The sequence below is a fragment of the Sceloporus occidentalis genome, unplaced genomic scaffold, assembly GCF_023333645.1.
Source record: "Sceloporus occidentalis isolate IW3139 unplaced genomic scaffold, rSceOcc1.0.p SCAF_41, whole genome shotgun sequence".
Lineage (NCBI taxonomy): Eukaryota > Metazoa > Chordata > Lepidosauria > Squamata > Phrynosomatidae > Sceloporus > Sceloporus occidentalis.
In genome coordinates this window covers 1967284-1986511 of record NW_028317021.1, presented here as the reverse complement: position 1 = coordinate 1986511, position 19228 = coordinate 1967284, and the positions used below count along the sequence as shown (strand labels likewise).

Genomic DNA, 19228 nt, shown 5'->3' with positions numbered 1-19228 from the left:
GGCAGGGGCCTTATAACGGGTGGGCGGAGTTACCGCCAAAAAGTTTCAATATGTTGCAGAGTTAACTCTGCCCAGTGATTCCAGAAGGTTCCGAGCAGCACTGCGCAGGCGCAGTAAAACCCATTTGTATGTATTCGCAGATGACCACTCGAAGAAATACCGTTACAGGTAAGCAACCTGTCCTTCACTATCCATCCCACTCAATACCCTCTTTGCTGATTTACATTCATCACCACCACATTTCAAAACCCAGGATGCATTTTATGATCCTGAATGTCCACATGTATTCTTTCTATAGGCCAACAGTGGGGAAAGTGTGGTCCTCTAGTGGCTTTTGGACGGTAATTTCCAGCATTCCTTACTGCTGGCTAGGGCTGAAGTTCACCAACATCTGAAGGACCACATTTTTGCCACCCCTGTTCTAGGGTGATAAGATTGAAAGGAGACATTTTTAAACTTCTAAGAGTAAATGAACTTTGTTCTCACCCTTTTTCCCCTGTATCTCTCTTTCTCTCTCTTTTTAAAAGTAACTCCTAAAATAGTAGTGGTGCCACTGGCAAAACTCACTTCAGATCATTGTGTGAGGTTCCACTTGTGGGTCCCAATCTCCCAGTTGTAGACCAAGGATTTGGGAACTGTTTAATCCACAAAGCAAGTAAGTGATCCAAGTTACACTAGCTAGCCAACCAGTTAGCCAGGCCAATATGAGGACCATCCAGATGGCTCAGTTCCATGTGAATTTTCCAAATCATGACTGAAAAAGATCACTTTGAATGTGAGTCTCATTAACAGCAGATATTACAGCTAGTGGCACAAGTACACATTGCAATCTTGGATATTATACCAATATCCGGGTGCCACTCAACTTTATTCCTCATTTCCATCCAAATGTAAGGAAGATTTCTTTTACTTCTAAACCACCGTATGGTCAGTAATATTCTGGATGAAGCTGAAGAAACTGAAGCTTAATCCAGACAAGATCATTTGGTCATTTGAAAGGCAGATCAGTGAACAGATATTCAACCTATGCTGGCTGGAGCAAAACACCTCCTGAAGACACAGGATCACAGTTTCGGTATATTCTTGAATTCAGACAATGTACCCTGTACTGTACATTTAATTATCATAACATACTCTGCAAGGGATGTGGTGGCTCAGTGGTTAAGATGCAGTTTGAGACCCAAGTGCCATGTGATGGAGTGATCTCCTGTCACTAGTCCCAGCTGCATCCAAACTAGCAGTTAGAAAGCATGCAAAAGTACAAGTAGATAAATAGGTACCACTTCGGTGGAAAGGTAACAGCATTCTGTGCAGTCATGCTGGCCACATGATCACAGAGTCATCTTTGACAAAGCTGCCTCTTCGTTTTAGGAACAGAGATTAGCACTCTCTGCTACAGTCAGTCACGAGTCAGAATTAGACAATCTTGTCAAGAGAAAAGCTTTACGTTTAATCTGTATAGGACTGTCTTTGAAGGGCATTTGGAAGTTGCTGCTAGTCCAAAATGCTGTGGCCAGACTGCTGACTGGGACTGGTTGCACAGAGAACGTATACGTCTCCTCTTACACCAACTCCACTGGCTACTGATTTGCTTCCGTCAGCATTCAAAAGGCTGGCTATTACCTATAAAGCAAGCCCTGTACAATGTAGGTCCAGGCAATCCTGGATATGCCTGCACAGATTCTGAGATCTGCAGGAAGGGCCCTTCTCTTGCTCCCACCTGTTTCAAAGGTACATCTAATGTAGACATGGGAGAGAGCCTTCTTTGCTGGCTCCCAGTGTATTGAACTCCCTTTCCTCCTGTCTGCTATCATTTTGCTGGCAGACAGAGTTCTCTCTTTTCAGACAGGCCTTCAGCAGCTGACTACTTAATGCAATGAGGTTTTAAAATTGATCCCCTGGACTTTTTCATATTTTACTGCTTTTTATGATTGGTGCTGTTAAACGGTTTTCATTGGTATTTTAACAGTACAATTAATTTAATTTGTATTTTAACATGCATAATTTATTGTGTTTTTACTGGAATCTTTTTAATTATGTTGGAAGCCTACTTGCATCCCAACCCCAAGTCCAAGAGATACAGATCAAATAAACAAATATTATGAACCAACCTCTCACAAAGAAGCTCATACTTGGCAGTTCTATTCTTGGCCACTTTGCTTATGCAATGGTACATTCTGCTGCATGGAGAAGACACAACTGCAGTCCTTCATATGCCACAGATACACACTTTATGCCTGAAAATACATTTGCAAGAGTATGCATCTACTTCTTTCTCAGAAGGAAGTTCAAATAAAACACATCACTTCTTTGCCATAATATGCTGCACGTCACATCCTCTAACATTGCTCAGAAAAGAATCAGGATGGTTTATTGGTTAAACAGGAGGAATGCATGAATAGTTTAATACAGTATATTATCAACAACTGAAAATACACCTTCAAAGCCTCTATGCTAGCATCTCTTTTCACCTGAATTGACAAATACAGTTGAGCACCTAAGGACTGGGGGCTTGCTATCATTGTCACCATATTTAAAAATGGAAAGAAGAACAATCCTGGCAACTACAGACCAATTAGTCTCCTCAATACAATCAGCAAGCTACACACAAGACTCTGACAGTGGAAACTTGAGGACTGTTTGGGACAAGAAAATATTCTTGCAGAGGAACAAGCTGGCTTTAGGGAAGGCCGATCCACCTTAGACCAGTGTCTTGTACTCCAACACCTCATTGAAAAGTATGCCACCTGCAACACAGTCTCTCTGTATGTTGCCTTTATAGACTTTTGACTCTGTATCTTGAACCAAACAATGGGGGAAAATGGAGGCTTCCTCGATTGACCGGCATCTATTATATCTAATTCGTATGCTGCATGAAGGGACCTCACTCAAAGTAAGATGCAACCCCCAGGGTCATCTCACCAATGCCATTGCCACTGAGAAGGGCATCAAGCAAGGCTGCATTTTAGCTCCACTCATGGTGGGTCATCTCAACAACACAAATTTCCATCCTCCGAAACTAGAGGGAAGACATATCTCAGCTCTGCTTTATGCAAATGATGCAGTGGTACTTTCAAGGACACCCATTGGCCTAAAAAGATCACTAACACTGTATTGCAGAGAGGATCAGCTAGAACTCAGCTATCCAAAAACTAATATCATGGTATTTGCTAAAAGGTCCAAGAACCATAACATAAATAGATGGTCATGAGATTGAACAGGTCTCTTGCTTCAAATATCTGGGGGTAATCTTTCATGCTACTGATAGTAGGAAAGCACATGGTCTATGACTGTAATAATCATGAACTACTCCGAACTACTCAGAATACCTTTGAAGCTGCAGTGTGTAATATGCTTAGTGTACCCCATTGTAATCCATAAGCATACATGTGCAGCAGAAGCATGAGGCATCCATTCTCCACTTCAGGGGAGCTTGGAAAGTGAACTGAACCTCAAAGAATGACATTAAGAGCACACATTGAACATTTTAACAAGCTATAGCCAAAAAACAAACATGGGGCAGAGATTCACTAGGACAGGTAACAGAGTATAAGGTCTGTCTGTGTTTAACATAATTTTGAGTGTATGTGTACATGAGCCACAAAAATTATGGAGGCTGGGAAATTAAGCTGAGTATCGAGCACAGTTCAGCATCCTGGACTTTAAAAAAGGAATAGCTGGAAACAATTCTGGGGCAAAGGGAGGCTCTTCAGTTCCCAGCATCAGCATATCCAAACTTTGGCTGCCCTTAGCGAATTTCTTTCCTTGCTCTCTTTCCACAGTAAGCTGCTTCTGCAACCTCACTTAGATCCAGCCTCTGTCACTTCAGTTCATTTGTACAGAGCTGTCTGTCAAGTCAAATCTTCTTGCAACAATCTAAAACACCCTCAGAACAGCTGCCACTGTCAATTATTCTCTCTGACAGCCTTGACTATCAGGAAAAGAACTGGAGCGAGCACTTGCCAGTTTTAATAAACTGTGTTGCCCAAGTCATTTAACCTGCTAGATTGCTGTACACTGGGGCTGTAACAAGCCTTCAAGCTGCTTGAAGAAAAAAGTGTAGCAAAGAGCTGGAGGCTTGATCTTTGGTATCTGCGTTGGTACACCTCTGCATTCCTCTTTGACAGGATCTGAGTTTCGAGCAACATATTTCCAAGTTGTTCGCATGGCATTTTATGCTACAAAAGCAGCTATGTTTTTCTCTACTACATGTGCATTCTACCCTTATTCTTAAGGAACCAAACATCATTTTAGCCTCCAAGGTGAGTTAGGCTGAGCTCTGTTTTTGTCCAAGGCCACCCAAGCAGCTCTGCTGAGCACAGTACATTTAAACTTCAGTTTCTCAGTACTTTAGGTACTACACGTTGTACTGGTTTTCAAAACAATTCTTAAAATAACCCAAGTTCCAAAATAACCTAAGGATCCTGACCGTGCATTCTTCAAAATGCCATGGTTGACAACTTCCCTGCTCACTTAAATGCAACTGTGCAGGAGCATCTGCCTTTCAGAGCAGTGGAGAAACACAGCAGCTTTTAAATTACAGTGCAACCATCAATTCACTAAATGGTTAATGGATTATAAAAAGGCACAAGGGAGGGTGAGTGAGGGAGGAAGGAAGGAAGGAAGGAAGGAAGGAAGGAAGGAAGGAGGCAACAACTTTGAGACTGATTTTTATTTTCGCACAAGCTTTTGTGGATATAAACATACTTCTTCATATGCAGTACCAAGTGGTATTAAGGTCTCAGGCATAAAACACATTTATATAGTTGTGGAATGCCACAGGATTCAGAAAGATGCAAATCGTGAACCTGGCTCTAAATATGCTTTATGCCTGAGGCCTTAATAGTACTCTGTATTGCATCCTAAGAAGTCGGTTTATATCCATGAAAGCTCATGTGAAAGTAAAAACCAGTCAGTCTTAAAAGTGCTGCCACATTTTTTTTCCCTCTTCCTTCCTCCTTTTTATGCTTCAAGAGGCTAAGGAGATTATCAGACGGGGGAAGAAAAAGGCATAATCTGACTAAATCACGCAAAGAATTTTCAGACAATGTTGCGCTCATCCAAGACTTATCCCGGGAAGAACCAGCAATGCTCCAGCAACAAACCATTCTTGGGAGAATCCCATGAATGGCTTCTCAACAGCGCGATTGGCAGGGACCCCTGGAGCCATTGACGGGAGCTTGCCCTTAGCGGCCAAGGCCTTGGCGGAGGCTCTGGAGGTGGAGGGAGGCTTCAGGATTTGTGCGTAAAGCATGGACCTGAGACGCATCTCCCTATTTTTCCTGGTCTGCGGAGTGAAGGCCATGCAATGAGGGCAAGAGGCAGGGATGTGGCCCTCGCCAAGGCAAAGGAGGCACAGAGACTGTCCGTCGAGAGCCGGAATATTGGTCCCACATTTGGTGCACTTTTTAAAAGAGTACGCGGACATCGTTGAAAAAGGGCTGGAGAACAGAAGAATTGTCAGGAGTCTGAGTCGTTACCGTTAATCAGAGTCCAAGACCAAGTCCAAATCACAATCCAAAGAGTAGTCGAGTCAATAACAGCAAAAGCAGTAAGCGAAAGCTAAGGAAGGAGCGATTCCTGACCAAGGTTCCTAAGCTGTTCCTGCGACGAACAAAAGGAATTGAGAAAGGGCGGGAAGACCTCCTGCCTATATAGAGGGTGGGTGGAGCTACTGCCAAAAAGACTTCCCTAACAATTCCAGTAGGATCCGGAAATGATGCGCCGGCACAGAATAACTCATTTGTGTGCTTCGCAGAGACCACAAAGAAGAAGCTAATTGCGTTTCATTTGCATTACTGGGGAAACAACCCGGGATCTTTCAATTTTAAAGGAATGCATTTCGGCATAGGGAATTTGTTCCATTGCCAGGATTGGGTTTGCAGTGGATTTCAGTCTTGTTTGAGGTGTAGGGCATGATATTGTTTACACTGAGTTACTATGGTGAAGTAACAGATTTTATCGTTTTTTATTCTGTGCAGGGCGGGAACATGATTTGAAGGCATGCCCCAAAATGGCGCATGCGTAAAATGATCAATTCCAATGTACTAATGATACATTCACAGATATGTGTGGAAAGCATTCACACTATTCTTTAGGTTTTATGTGGCCTAATCGTACGGTTGCGCGAGTGTGCAAAAATATTGAGCACTCTAGCACTACTGTTGCTTTTTGTTTTCACTACTGCGATTATTGCTGAACTGGTCCTTGTGTGATTATCTCCTAACATAGCTACTTCTTTGAAGACTACCACAATGTTTAAAGGATTGAAACCTGCTTACAGATGCATCCGTAGTTAATTGCTGCTGCTGCTATTGTGTCCCTTTAAGTCATTTCTGATTTACGGTGGCCCTAAGGTGACCCTATCACATGGCTTTCTAGGTAGAATTTGTTCAGAGGAGGTTTGCCCTTGCCTTCCTCTGAGGGCGAGAGAGTGTGAACTGCCCAAGATCACCCAGTGGGTTTTCACAACCAAGCAGGGATTCAAACCCTGGTCTCCCAGTGTCCTAGGATGTACCTACACTGCAGAAATAAAGCAGTATGACACCACTTTAACTGCCCCAACTCTATCCTACAGAATCTTAGGATTTATAGTTTGGTAAGGCACCACAGCCCTCTCACAGACCAGGCTGAATACCTCACCAAACTAGAAATCCCAGGGTTCCATAGATGGAGTTACGACAGCTAAAGTGGTGTCAGACTACTTTATTTCTGTGGTGTGGAAGAGATGCCAAACCACTACACCATACTGGCCCGTGCACTTAATCTTGTAGCACATTTTTAAAAAAGTTAACTTGTGTTTAGTATACTTATAAAATCTGCAGATGTTCTCTGCTAAGAGAGTGTCAGCTGTGATATTTACATGCATCATCAAAAACAAACTGCTTTTTTCCTTCAAAACAACTGTTTCAGCTACATGAAAAATATGCAGATTTAACTGACAAATTAATTGATTACAACTCACTAGATTAATGGGGTGGCAGCCTTATTTTAAATGGGAAGATGTCTTCACTATGGAGAATCGACTAAACAAAAACCATGTAACAGGCTCAAATGTTTACTTCTTGCCCCCATGAAACTCGGTGTGCTTCACTGGGTTATACATATGGCTTGATACATAGGGTCTGTATCATTTGCCCTAAAAATCCTGAAATAATAACTCAGCAAAGTGTGTTGAATACTACTGGCATTATGATCCACCTTAATCTAATCTCACTTCTTTATGAGACTACTTCTGAAACAACAAACAATTAAATACATGGGCAGGTAAATTGACGGCAACACCATCATCAAGATGCCACGAGGCAAAGGTCTGTTTGGAAGACATTTATACAAAGTCAAAACACTGCAGTGAGAGAGTGTTTTTTTGCTAAAACAACTCAATTGGATCAAGAAAATGTCCAGAACAAAATTTCTTTAATGCAAATGATTCTGCTGGCATTAAGACTGGATTGAATGGATGGTGATTTGTTGCTTTTGTCATTCTGTAATAGGATGGTTTGATTTCTAGAGCCTGCCATGCTATATCTAAGACCATTAGCCGTATGCATGTATGACAACACACCAAAGCTAACCCCCGCAAGGATATGGACCCTGGACTGATGGATTGGGGCCAAGGGAATAAAGGGCAAGGACTGCTGTTTAAATCTGCAGAAAAGTTAAAGTCATGCTACATCTGCTTACCAAGGCAGCCCTTGGCAGCAATCCAAGGCAGAGCGGGAACAGGATTTTCAACCCAGGCACCTACTGTGGATGCTCGTTCTGTAATGCGATTGGAAGTTTCATGCAGGCTTTTAATCTTGGGCTCTAATGTTGGATCAAACACAGCAGGGTTAAATCTCTTCAGTCCTGTTTGTAAGCGGATGCCAAATGGTCCCCCCACCAATGACGTCAGAGGCAATCTATAGGCCTGACACCAAAAAACACAAAAGCTTTTTATATTTTCCAAGGAGGGCCTCATGCTGCACAGAGAGAACATTTCTCAGAGGACTATGAGGTCTAGATGCCCTTAAGGCATCTGAAGCAATAAATACCGCTCCCTATCCAACTTTATCAAGTATTCAGGTCAAAGTATGGTCCTTTAAAAACACACACAACCCTTCTATTTATAAAGCAATTGTGTGGTTTAAATTTGTCAAGGAAGTATAACTAGCAAACTGTCAGCTGCCACACTGTACAGGAAAATGTGCTACTTTTTGTTGCTTGAAATCCCTATTGATCCCTACCCAACTGTTGTGAGTTATTAATCACTCCAATTAAATCCCAAACACAACTTTTGCACTGAAATTGAACTCACACCGATTGATCAATAGCACCAACCTCCAAGACCAATTACTGCTCACCCTAATAGAACAGACTGTTCTTTGGGAAACCTGAAGGCAGACATTCTTCAGCTGAAACTCGAGCCACTTTTACAGACACAGCAAACAAACTGGGCCATCTGTTCTCTCAAGCAGATGGAGATGCACATCTCCTCACTCACCCAGGGAAGAAAAAATATATCTACAGCTAAACTGAGGTGCATACATGTAGGGTCAATACTTCCGCAGAAATGAGCCACAGTGTGACTTTAACTCTTCATCCTGAACCCGTCTAATGGCAACATCCCAGAAATAGGACCTATAACAAACCCCTAGTGTATGGAATGGACAGGATAGCTTTGAAAGAGCTTATGGAACAGTGTACCATGTAGTTCTCCTCTTCAGCTGCTAAATTTACCTTGCAAAGCATGGTAGAGAAGTAGGTTTTCATTTCCTTTTTAAAAAGCCAGTAAGGCACACAACAACAGCAAGGGGGGGAGAGCAAGCAAAGTGCTCCCTATTTGAGTTTACTCATGATGCCATCAGTCAGGTTTACCGCAGAGCAAGCAAAATGGCTTGGGACCAGAGTACTTAAGGGTTTGCCTTCTCCTGTACTGTCTGTCCCGCACACTAAGGTCCTCAGGAAAGAATCTACTTCAGCCGAAAAAAATCTAGGCTAATTTCAGTAATCCAGAGGGCCTTCTCTACTGCTGCTCCAAAGCTATGAGGAGATTCGTCATATTTCCACTCTCACAGCCTTTAAGAAGGCTCTTAAGACGGATCTCTTCCGGCAGGCCTTCCCAACCGAATTCCTCTCCCCGCACACTATGATCTACGCCAGCTGCCTACCTATTATTTCCCCTTTTTAAAGTTATTGTATTTAACTGTTTTTAAATTGTGATAGTTTAATTGTAATTTTAGTATTGGGAGGGGGGTTGGGAAGGCATTAAATTTGGATTTTATTGTATTCCATTGTATTGTATTGTAACCCACCTGGATTGGGCGGGCTATAAAGAAATAAGTTATTATTACTATTGTTGTTGTTGTTGTTGTTAAATAGTGTTCACCAAAGAAAATAGAATCATAGAGTTGGAAGAGACCCCAAGGGCCAGCCACTCCAACTCCCTGCCATGCAGGAACACAAAAGCACCTGCAACAGATGGCTATCCAAGCCTCTGTTTAAAAACCTGCAAAGGAGACTCCACCACTCTCCATGGGAGTGTGTTCCACTGTCCAACAGCTCTTACTGTCAGGAAATTTCTCCTAATATTTAAGTGGAATATCTTTTTCTGTACTTTGAACCCATTGGTCCAGGTCTTATTATCTGGAGGAACAGAAAACAAGCTTCTCCAGAGAATAGGACCTGGAGCAATGGAATCATTCCATTTCACTCAAAGGGAAAGGGGTTCAAGAGCAGAGGATTTAAAAAGTTTTTAAAATATAGTCAATGAACATCATTTTAGCACTGCTTGAAATAATAATTATAAAATAAACAGGTGATAAAAATGGTGTCCAGTGCAAAGTGACTAGTTAATGTTTGGTGACCTTCATAGGTCTGAACAGTAACTATCCTTATCAAAACCACCCTCTTCAAATAGAAAATATATTTGATGGAACAGAGTGGAAAATATGTCTTCAATAACATGAAAAGTCAATTGCAACATACAATCAGAGAGCAAAAATTTATTGGCACCATGAGCCTTCTGTCTAAGAGCATTCTAGCTAATGGAAGCAGAACTACAAGCAACTCACATGTCTGATAAAATGTGTGAACATTCTTTGGCACATGTATCAGTGGAAGAGAAATAAAGACTTCAAAATAAACAGGCATCAATCAAGGCTCAGCTATTTTCTTGCATGTAGGAAGAGAGCGAAAAAATCCCCACACAACCATCATTCATCTCCCAAGGTCATACAGGACACAACTGTATCTTATCACAATCTGTTATTCCAGCAAAGCTCTGATAAGACTGAGCTATTGATGTTAACACCTGGTTTAATTTCAAGAGGTTAAATGCCAAATCCTTTTCTTATTGCTACACTGAACAGATCTGCCAGACTGTTGCATTACCCTGTGTGTGCTAAAGCAATGATTTTGTTTCAACTGAAGAATCCATATCCAGCTCCTTCCTCCTCCCTGTACATCACACCAGGTACACTGCAGATGTTCAAAGTTCACCAGCATGCCTATGACTAGAAACCTTTTATGTAATATTAAGGTATGCACAGACACACCTATAAAGAGAGCACCGTCATTTTAAGCCTTTGACTCCTGTTCTCCACCAAATCACTGCCTCCCTGGCTTTCCAATATTTCTGACATAGATACTGTCTGCTTACAGATGAGCTTTCGTGCTAATTATCTGTCGACCAAATAATTTGTTTTGCAGCTATCCTTCTCAAATGGAATATCTTCTCTGAAAAAGAGGAAACTTTTTTGTGGAATGTCCCTCCCAACCTCAACTCTCTTTTTGCAGGGGATCTCGGAGTCCTAGTAGATCACAAGTTGAACATGAGTCAACAGTGTGATGCGGCAGCTAAAAAGGCCAATGTAAGTTTAGGCTGCATCAATAGAAGTATTGTGTTTAGATCAAGGGAAGTTATAGTGCCACTCTATTCTGCTCTGGTTAGGCCCCACCTGGAATACTCTATCCAGTTCTGGGCACCACGATTCAAAAAGGATATTGAGAAATTCAAAAAGGATATTGGAGCGTGTCCAAAGAAGGGCGATTAAAATGATGAAAGGTCTGGAAACCATGCCCTATGAGGAACAACTTAGAGATCTGGGGATGTTTAGCCTGGAGAAGAGAAGGTTAAGAGATGATATGATAGCCCTGTTTAAATATTTGAAGGGATGTCATATTGAGGAGGGAGCAAGATTGTTTCCTGCTGCTCCAGAGACTAGGACTCGGAGCAATGGATGCAAGCTATAGGAAAAGAGATTCCACCTCAACATTAGGAGGAACTTCCTGACAGTAAGGGCTGTTTGACAGTGGAACACACTCCCTTGGAGTGTAGTGGAGTCTCCTTCCTTAGAGGTCTTTAAATAGAGGCTGGATGGCCATCTGTCACGTATTTCCTACATGGCAGAATGGGGTTGGACCAGATGGCCCTTGTGGTCTCTTCCCACACTATGATTCTATGGCTTTTGTTTGCTTTTGGTTGTGTGCTCTCAGTCTTTGGAGTGTAGTCATATCAGTAAGAATTATTACGGTCTGAAAAGAGTGGGAAAAAATAACTGCAGGGATGGAGGAAGGAGGATCTGGCATTGTCTCCTCCAATGTGTGTGCAACGTTTGTCTTCTTGCCACAAAATCTCCTGGATTACACTTGCAGCAAGTGCAAACTGGTGGCTCTCTTGGAAGAGAAGGTCGACATACTACATTTGCGTAAAGGTAAATGGAATAAGAAATAAAATTGTGGGAAGAGTTTACTACAGGCTAGCAAACCAAGATGAGGAGGTAGATGATGCTTTTCTGAAACAAATCTTAGAAATCTGAGATTTCTGGCAAGAACTGGTAGTTTTGAGGGGCTTAAATTATCCTGATATCTGCTGGGGGTCCAAGCTCTGCTAAGTATAGCTCACCAACAAATTCCTGATGTGTCTTGCAAATAACTTCCTCTTTCAAAAGGTAGAAGAAGAAACAAAGGGATTAGCAATCCTGAACTTGAGCCTAACAAATAGGGAGGAGCTGGAATCAAAGCAGTTGGTACTTTAGGGAGGAGTAACCATGTAATGCTAGAATTCACAATTGTGGGACAGGCCAAGGAAGATCATAGTCAAACATGAACCTTGGATTTTAGGGAAGCTGGTTTTAACAAGTACAAGGAAATACTGGATGGAATCCCATGGCTAGACTTGCTAACAGAAAAAGATACCCAGCAATGGTGGGAGCGTTTGAAGAAAGAACTGCTAAAAGCACAATCACAAATAATTCCATGGAGAGAGAAAAAAGGAAACATCTGAAAAGGTCAATGTGGCTGCCCAGCAAATCTGAGGAAAAAATGAAACCTTACATCTTTTTTTTTTTAAAAAAACAGGCTACTAGTTTAGTAGATGGTGGGAATGCTGTCTCCCATGACATTTTGATTAGCAAACCTGAACATGGAATAGATGGAAACACCTTCAGATGGACCCATAATTGGTTGGAAAACTGTTCAAAGAGTCAGCAGCAATGGCAATGCTTCAAACTGGAAGGAGATATCAAGTGGAATGCTACAGGCCAACACTCTTCAATATGTCTATTAATGACTTAGATGATGGGGTGGAGGGAATCTCTATCAAATTTGCAAATGATACAAAACTAGGAGAGGTAGCTAACACATTGGAATAGAGGAACAGAATTCAGAAGGACCTTGATAAACTAGAAAACTCGGTTGGAAGTAATAAAATGAAATTTAACAGACAAATGCAAAATTATACACTTAGACCACAATAACCAAATGTGCAGATATAGGATGGGGGATAAGTGGCTCAGCAGTAGCACATGTGAAAAGGACCTTGGGATTATTGTTGATCATAGCTGAACATGAGCAAGCAATGTGATGCTGCAGCAAAGAAGACAAATGTTATCTTACCCTGCATTAATAGAAGCATAGTTTCTATATCAAGGGAAGTAATAATCCTACTATTTTCTGCACTGGTCAGGTCTCATCTAGAGTACTGTGTTCAGTTCTAGGTGCCTCATTGTAAGAAATGGTGCACTAGTTTTAAATGTGCAAATGCACTCCGGGCCACAGCTGAAACCTGGGCATCTAGGCTCAGATCCAAGTCCAGGAGCACACCCAATTGACAAACCTGAGATTTCAGGGGGTGCGGGTGGGATGTAACTTCATCTAACACAGGCTGAATTCCTACTCCCTGATCTGCCGTCCAACTGACCAGCAGCATCTCTGTCTTATCTGGATTAAATATCAATTTGTTCGCCTTCATCCAGCCCATTACTGACAGCATAAATTGGTTTAGTACAGAAATAGCTTCTTTGGAATTGGATGGAAAGCAGAGACAGAGTTGTGTATCATCAGCATATTGATGATATTAGGACACCAAGGCCAGGCCACCATTCCTGACTGAGTCGCAATCCAGAACGCCTTCTAGAATTCTCTACAGTGTATACCTCCTCCTCTGCATATAGGTTGATGAGGAAAAGGTTCTGTGAAGGTCAAAATCTGAAAGTCACTATTCTAATTGGAAGTGTAAGCCCATTTTTCTATTACTTAGTATAAATGGAGAGAGAAAACTGCACCGATAGTACAATTGGCCCGTCCCATACGCGGGCTTCCCATACATGGACTTAAGGTCATGTGGATGAGAAGCCCCATTTAGATTAATGGCACACTGCACCGCACACAAGAGTGCACCCCATTCATCTAAATGGGGCTTGAGCATGCACGGAATTTGCTTACGTGGGGGGGGGGGGGGTCTGGAATGGATCCCCCATTTGTATCCAGGACTTATGTCATTTAGAACACACAGTGGTACATTTCAAATAATAACTGCACTACTGGCTGCATTTCACGACTGCCTGAACTCCTGGACATGATAGAAAGTCCAAGGATTTACCTTACATTAGTAATGTGCTACCCACATTCTAATCATAAGACGTTTGTACATGCAGAGATTTTGCTTTGTTACTTCGGCTAGCAAACTGTGGCCTACTGGAGCTTTCCAGTGCACATACATGCATAACCATAGCACATGAGAAACAATGCCCAACTTGTATGGAATTTTCTATACAGAAATGCTTTCCATGTAGAAATTTTGTAACACGTTATGTTGCCCTAAGACAGACACCATTGTCTTGCTGCTCAACCTGTTAATAAATAAAGTAAAAAAATAAATCGGGAACGATCCCACTGCTACAGGCTCTCCTACCTACCAGCAAAATAGCCTCTGACTGGCTCAATCTTCCAAGCAAACGCTGTGCTCCATCTATCATCCTTCATTAGGAAAGCTATTGGCAGCCAATTAAGTGGCAATGGACCTAAGCCATGAAGCTAATCAAGATGAGTTCAGGCTGCAGGCGGCTGGCGCTCTGCAATGAGGAGTGTCACATTGATTTCTCTTTCCCTTTGTGGGTTCTCCTTGGGCCTGTCAAGACAGATTTGGAAGGAGCTCGACTAGGATGGCTGAATTCTAACAAACCGATGGCAAAATCACACCACAGAAACGTAACTGGATCAAGCTTTCTGTGTATATTTGAGTCCCTGTCACCCTACATTTTGCGGAGGAACAATTAAATGTGGGTGGGGAAGAAGTTCTAGTGATTTCTTTTCTTTATACTGTAATTGTTAATAGTAATGCCATATCATTAATTATTAATCTGTTTTGAGATAATGCAAAATTTTGCCAAGGAAGACTTCTCCATTATTTTTCTGACAATGGTCACTATCATATTAATCCCTAACAAGAGTCACATCTCTCCCGCCTGTACTGTCCCACCTACAAATGTGCTGTATCACTTTGCGTGAAATAAAATGTAATAAAATCCATAAGAAGGATAAACAAACAAACAAACAAGCTTCATTTATATACTGCTTCATACTGCCTAAGTAGTGTCTAAGTGGTTTACAACTATAAGCTAATTTGCCCCCAACAATCTGGGTACTCATTTTAGCGACCTCCTCGGAAGGATGCAAGCCTGAGTCGAGCTTGAGCCCTTTTGCTGGTCTTGAACTCGCAACCTTATGGTTTTGAGTGAGTGGCTGCAGGACAGGCATTTAACCACTGCACCACCAGCTACAGGTTGAGTTGTCCTTATCTAGAATTCTGAAATCCAAAATATTCCAAAAACCAAAACCTTTTTCATGGATGTCTGAGATAGTGATATTTTTGCTTTATGATGGTTCACTGTACACAAATTTTGTTTCATGAACAAAATTATTTTATTCAAAGATATAACCACCTCAACATTAGGAGGAATTTCCTGACAGTAAGGGCTGTTTGACAGTGGAACAAACTCCCTCGGAGTGTAGTGGAATCTCCTTCCTTGGAGATGTTTAAGCAGAGGCTGGATGGCCATCTGTTGGGGATGCTTTGATTTAGATTTCCTACATGGCAGGAGGTTGGACTCGATGGCCCTTGCGGTCTCTTCCAACTCTATGATTCTGTGATTCTAGTCTGTGGAATCAGTCGGTAGAGAGATCTTGTAGCACCTTTGAGATTCACTGAAAGAAAGAAAAATTGGCAGCAGGAGCTTTCCTAGACTTCAGTCTCCTTCCTCAGATGCTTTTGGTGGAGTGGAAGCCAGGGACAGACATATATATGCCATTGGTATGTGAGAATGTCAATTCAAATTCAAAATCATTTGTGTATGGAAATGAAGTAGCCAGTTTTAACGATGGTCCTTTGTGAACAAAAGCATTAGCCTTTGTGTATGGAAATTATTATTATTATTAAAGTTTATTTGTATAGCACTGTAAGTTTTACACGATGCTTTACAAAGTTATACCAAAATACAGATAAAAACCTGCCTATGGCATACGATCTAAAATCAAAGCAGCAAAATATAATCTAACAATTCATCATTAAAATAACTCTAAAAGAACAGACTATAAAATAATACACACTAATATACATTATCTAAATATCAGAAATCAGGTTGTAAGCAGGAAAGCTTCCCTAAACAAAATCGTCTTTAGCTCAGACTTAAAACTTGGCTAAAGAGGAAATAGTCTTAAAATGTTTGGGAAGGAGATTCTAAGAGTAGGAGGCAGCAAGGGAGAAGGGGCAGATTCAAGTAGTTTGGCTTTGGAAACCAGCCTGTAGGTCAGATAGTGTTGAAATGTGTGTAGTGAGCCAGGAAACCATAATTTTTGTTCAATCCATTGCTGAGGGACTGTAGTTTGTGGATGAACTCCAATTCTGCTGTTTCTCTTTCCAATCTACCTTTGTAGTTCTTTTGTTCAAGGACCGCTGTTCTGAGGTCTGAGATGGAATACCCAGGAAGACTGAAATGTTCTGCCACCATTTTTTTGTGTATTCCCATTCCCAATGTCTGATTTGTATAAAAATTTCCTGCAGGCTCTGTGTGTAAGATGCGTATGATACATAAAAGTTTTTTGTGTTTAGACATGGGCCCCATGCCCAAGATATCTCATTATGTAAATGAAAATACAGGTATTCCAAAATCCAAAAATATCCCAAATCCAAAAACGCTCCTCTAATCTCATGCATTTTGGACAACAGAACAAGCATTTTGGATAAGGGAGGCCCAATCTGTAGCCTATTAGGCTTATATATGAAGCATGAATTACAACCCCAGTGTGTACAAAACTGTAGTATGTAAATTAGAAATATGGGGAAACTGGCAGTTTTAGTTGCCCCCCTCCACTAATATTTCATCTTCAGGCTTATCTCACTTTTTCTTTGGAAGGGAGAAAGTAAAGTGAATGACCAGATTCATGCAATCCCATGTACATGTTGCTGTGCTCTTCTGCATAGTGAGTACAAATCTTAAAAGCTTAATTTTCATGTTTTTTTCTATATTTTTGATATTTGGTAGTTATAAATTTAACTACTTTGTTTTTTCCTCCAGTTAACTAAAGGCAGTGTACATAGCCCTCCTCCTTATTGGGTTGGCACATATTGTGTAGAAGATGAGTCCTTCCACTTTTCTGAAAACATTTAAGTGACTTCTGACTATCACACTTGAACATGCTGTATGAGGAGAGACTTTGTGAGCTGCATATGTTTAGCTTGGAAAAGAGATGGCTAAGAGGTGATATGATAGCCCTGTTCAAGTATTTGAAGGGGTGTCACATTGAGGATGGAGCAAGCTTGTTTTCTGCTGTTCCAGAGAGTGGGACCCGGAACAATGGATGCATTCTTTGGAGGTCTTTAAGCAGAGGTTGGATGGCCATCTGTCGGGGATGCTTTGATTGAGAGTTCCTGCATGGAATGGGGTTGGACTGGATGGCCCTTGGGGTCTCTTCCAACTCTATGATTCTATGATTCTATATCTGTGGCCAGTATCAGAAAAATATATATCCTACTGTTCTGAAGAACAGTAGCATGCTTAAATTCTCTCTGTTTTACTAATAAAAGAGCATTGTAACATTTAACAGTAAAAACCTCCCATGATAGGATTTGTCTGTCAAGGTTTTAACAACACAATACTTAACCGACTGACTGGAACTGGAATGTGATGACAAAGTTATGTTTTCCTCCAAATACAACATTCAGAACTGGTCCCCCCCCCCCATCTGAGTTCTGTCCAGTCCCCCTGTACAGGAATGAGGAAATTCCCCAAGGTGGCTCTTGTCATAGCAGGTGGGAGATGTTGGTGATGGATGGCATGACTGAAGAGATAAGTATCACTCTCTGGGAATTTTAGAAGAGTGACAAATAATGTTATGATGCCAACTGTCACTGCATGGAGGATGGGGAATATGAAGGAGAGTGGTGAATAAGGTACATTGAACAAACAAGACAATCTTTACACCAGAGGATAAAGGACATGAATCAGACATTCGAAATGGGAATACCCGCAAACCAGTTGCACTTCAGTCTTCCTGGACTTTCTGTCTCAAATTGCTGAGCACTAGTCCTTAAGCAAAAAATTTCAAAAGAAAATTGCAAAGAGAAAATAGTGAATTAGGACATATCCACAAACTCTGGTCTATTGTTTTGAACAGAGCCAATGGTTTCTTGGCATACAATACATATTAAAACAGTAGTTGACATCCCAAGCAATAATTAGGGCTCTCATGCTTGCTTTATTGCAACACTTTACTGGTTCTGTACTGCAATACTGCAAAAACTTCTTTCACTATTTATATAGATTTAGCTACTGACCTCTCCTATGTAAAATCTGTCTCTCATCCTTTGTCCATTTTATTACTCTTTACGACCAGACATTCCACTTCATGCATCTGTTAAAGTGTACCAAAATCCATGAAACCTCATGCTAGAAATTCCATTTTCTCAATTAGTCTCAAAAATGGTTCAGGACTACTTTATATCCTTTTTATGCTGAAAAAGACTAACACACCTATGTCTTTGAAAGTAACAATGGGTTTCAATAAATCAATCGTGTCCAACCCTTAGGCAATAGATGACAGAACCATAGAATTACAGAACCATAGAGTTGGAAGAGACCTCCAAGGACCATCCAGTTCAAACCCATTCTGCCATGCAGGAACACACATTCAAAACTGTCCTGACAGGTGGCCATCCAACCTCTGCTTAAAAACCTCCAAAGGAGGAGATTCCACTACGCTCCGAGGCAGCATGTTCCAACCATCAAACACCTCTTACCGTCAGGACCTTCTTCCTAACATTTAGGTGGAATCTCTTTTCCTGTAGTTTTTTGTCCATTTCTCTGTAAGCAGCATTAAACAAGCTTGATCCATCGTCAATATGACATCTCTTCAAATATTTAAACATGGTTATCACGTCACCCCTTAATCTTCTCTTCCCCAGGCTAAAGCAACCCAACTCCCTAAGCCTCCCCTCATAGGGCATGACCTCTATACTTTTCACCATTTTGTTGCTCTCTTCTGGATATGCTCCAGCTTATCAACATCCTTCTTGAAATAACCATCTCTATCACAGAAGCACTTGGTCCCTGCTCAGTATATCAACACTGCTATGTTGTGAAGAACAGGACTCCTAGTGACTTGCATTCAACTTCTGTAACTTGTTGCACTGGTCAATAAGTGATTAGAATAGACCACGCTGGGACAAGGCCATAAAATTCAAAGTGGGGATGGTAGAACAATGATTTCTGATGGGGTTGTAAGCAGGCAGGCTGATGAACTTGCTGGAGAGAGACCTGCTCTGCCAGGAAGCAATGGTGGGGGGAAATTACTGGGGAAAGTCAGGATAGCTTAATGAACCTTGAATTTAAAATACTGCCACTACTGGAGCTTTCAGTGATGTGGCAGGGATTATAAATAAATAATACAACATCACACCCTTGACAATCTC

The 19228-nt window shown here is 41.4% G+C and overlaps 1 protein-coding gene across 14 annotated transcripts in view; it reads right to left on the bottom strand.

Annotated features, from left to right (window-relative positions):
* Nucleotides 1-19228, bottom strand: part of FBRSL1 (fibrosin like 1) — a 1004090-nt gene that overhangs the window by 82825 nt on the left and 902037 nt on the right. Inside the window, exon 1 of one of the 14 annotated variants that reach the window (XM_089489890.1) lies at nt 2112-2198. The exons of the other annotated variants lie outside the window; for them this stretch is intronic. Within the exon in view, the coding sequence (XP_089346016.1) occupies nt 2112-2130 (19 nt within the window). The 5' untranslated portion in view covers nt 2131-2198. Of the gene's footprint in view, nt 1-2111; nt 2199-19228 lie in introns of those variants that run through there. 14 annotated transcript variants of the gene reach the window in all.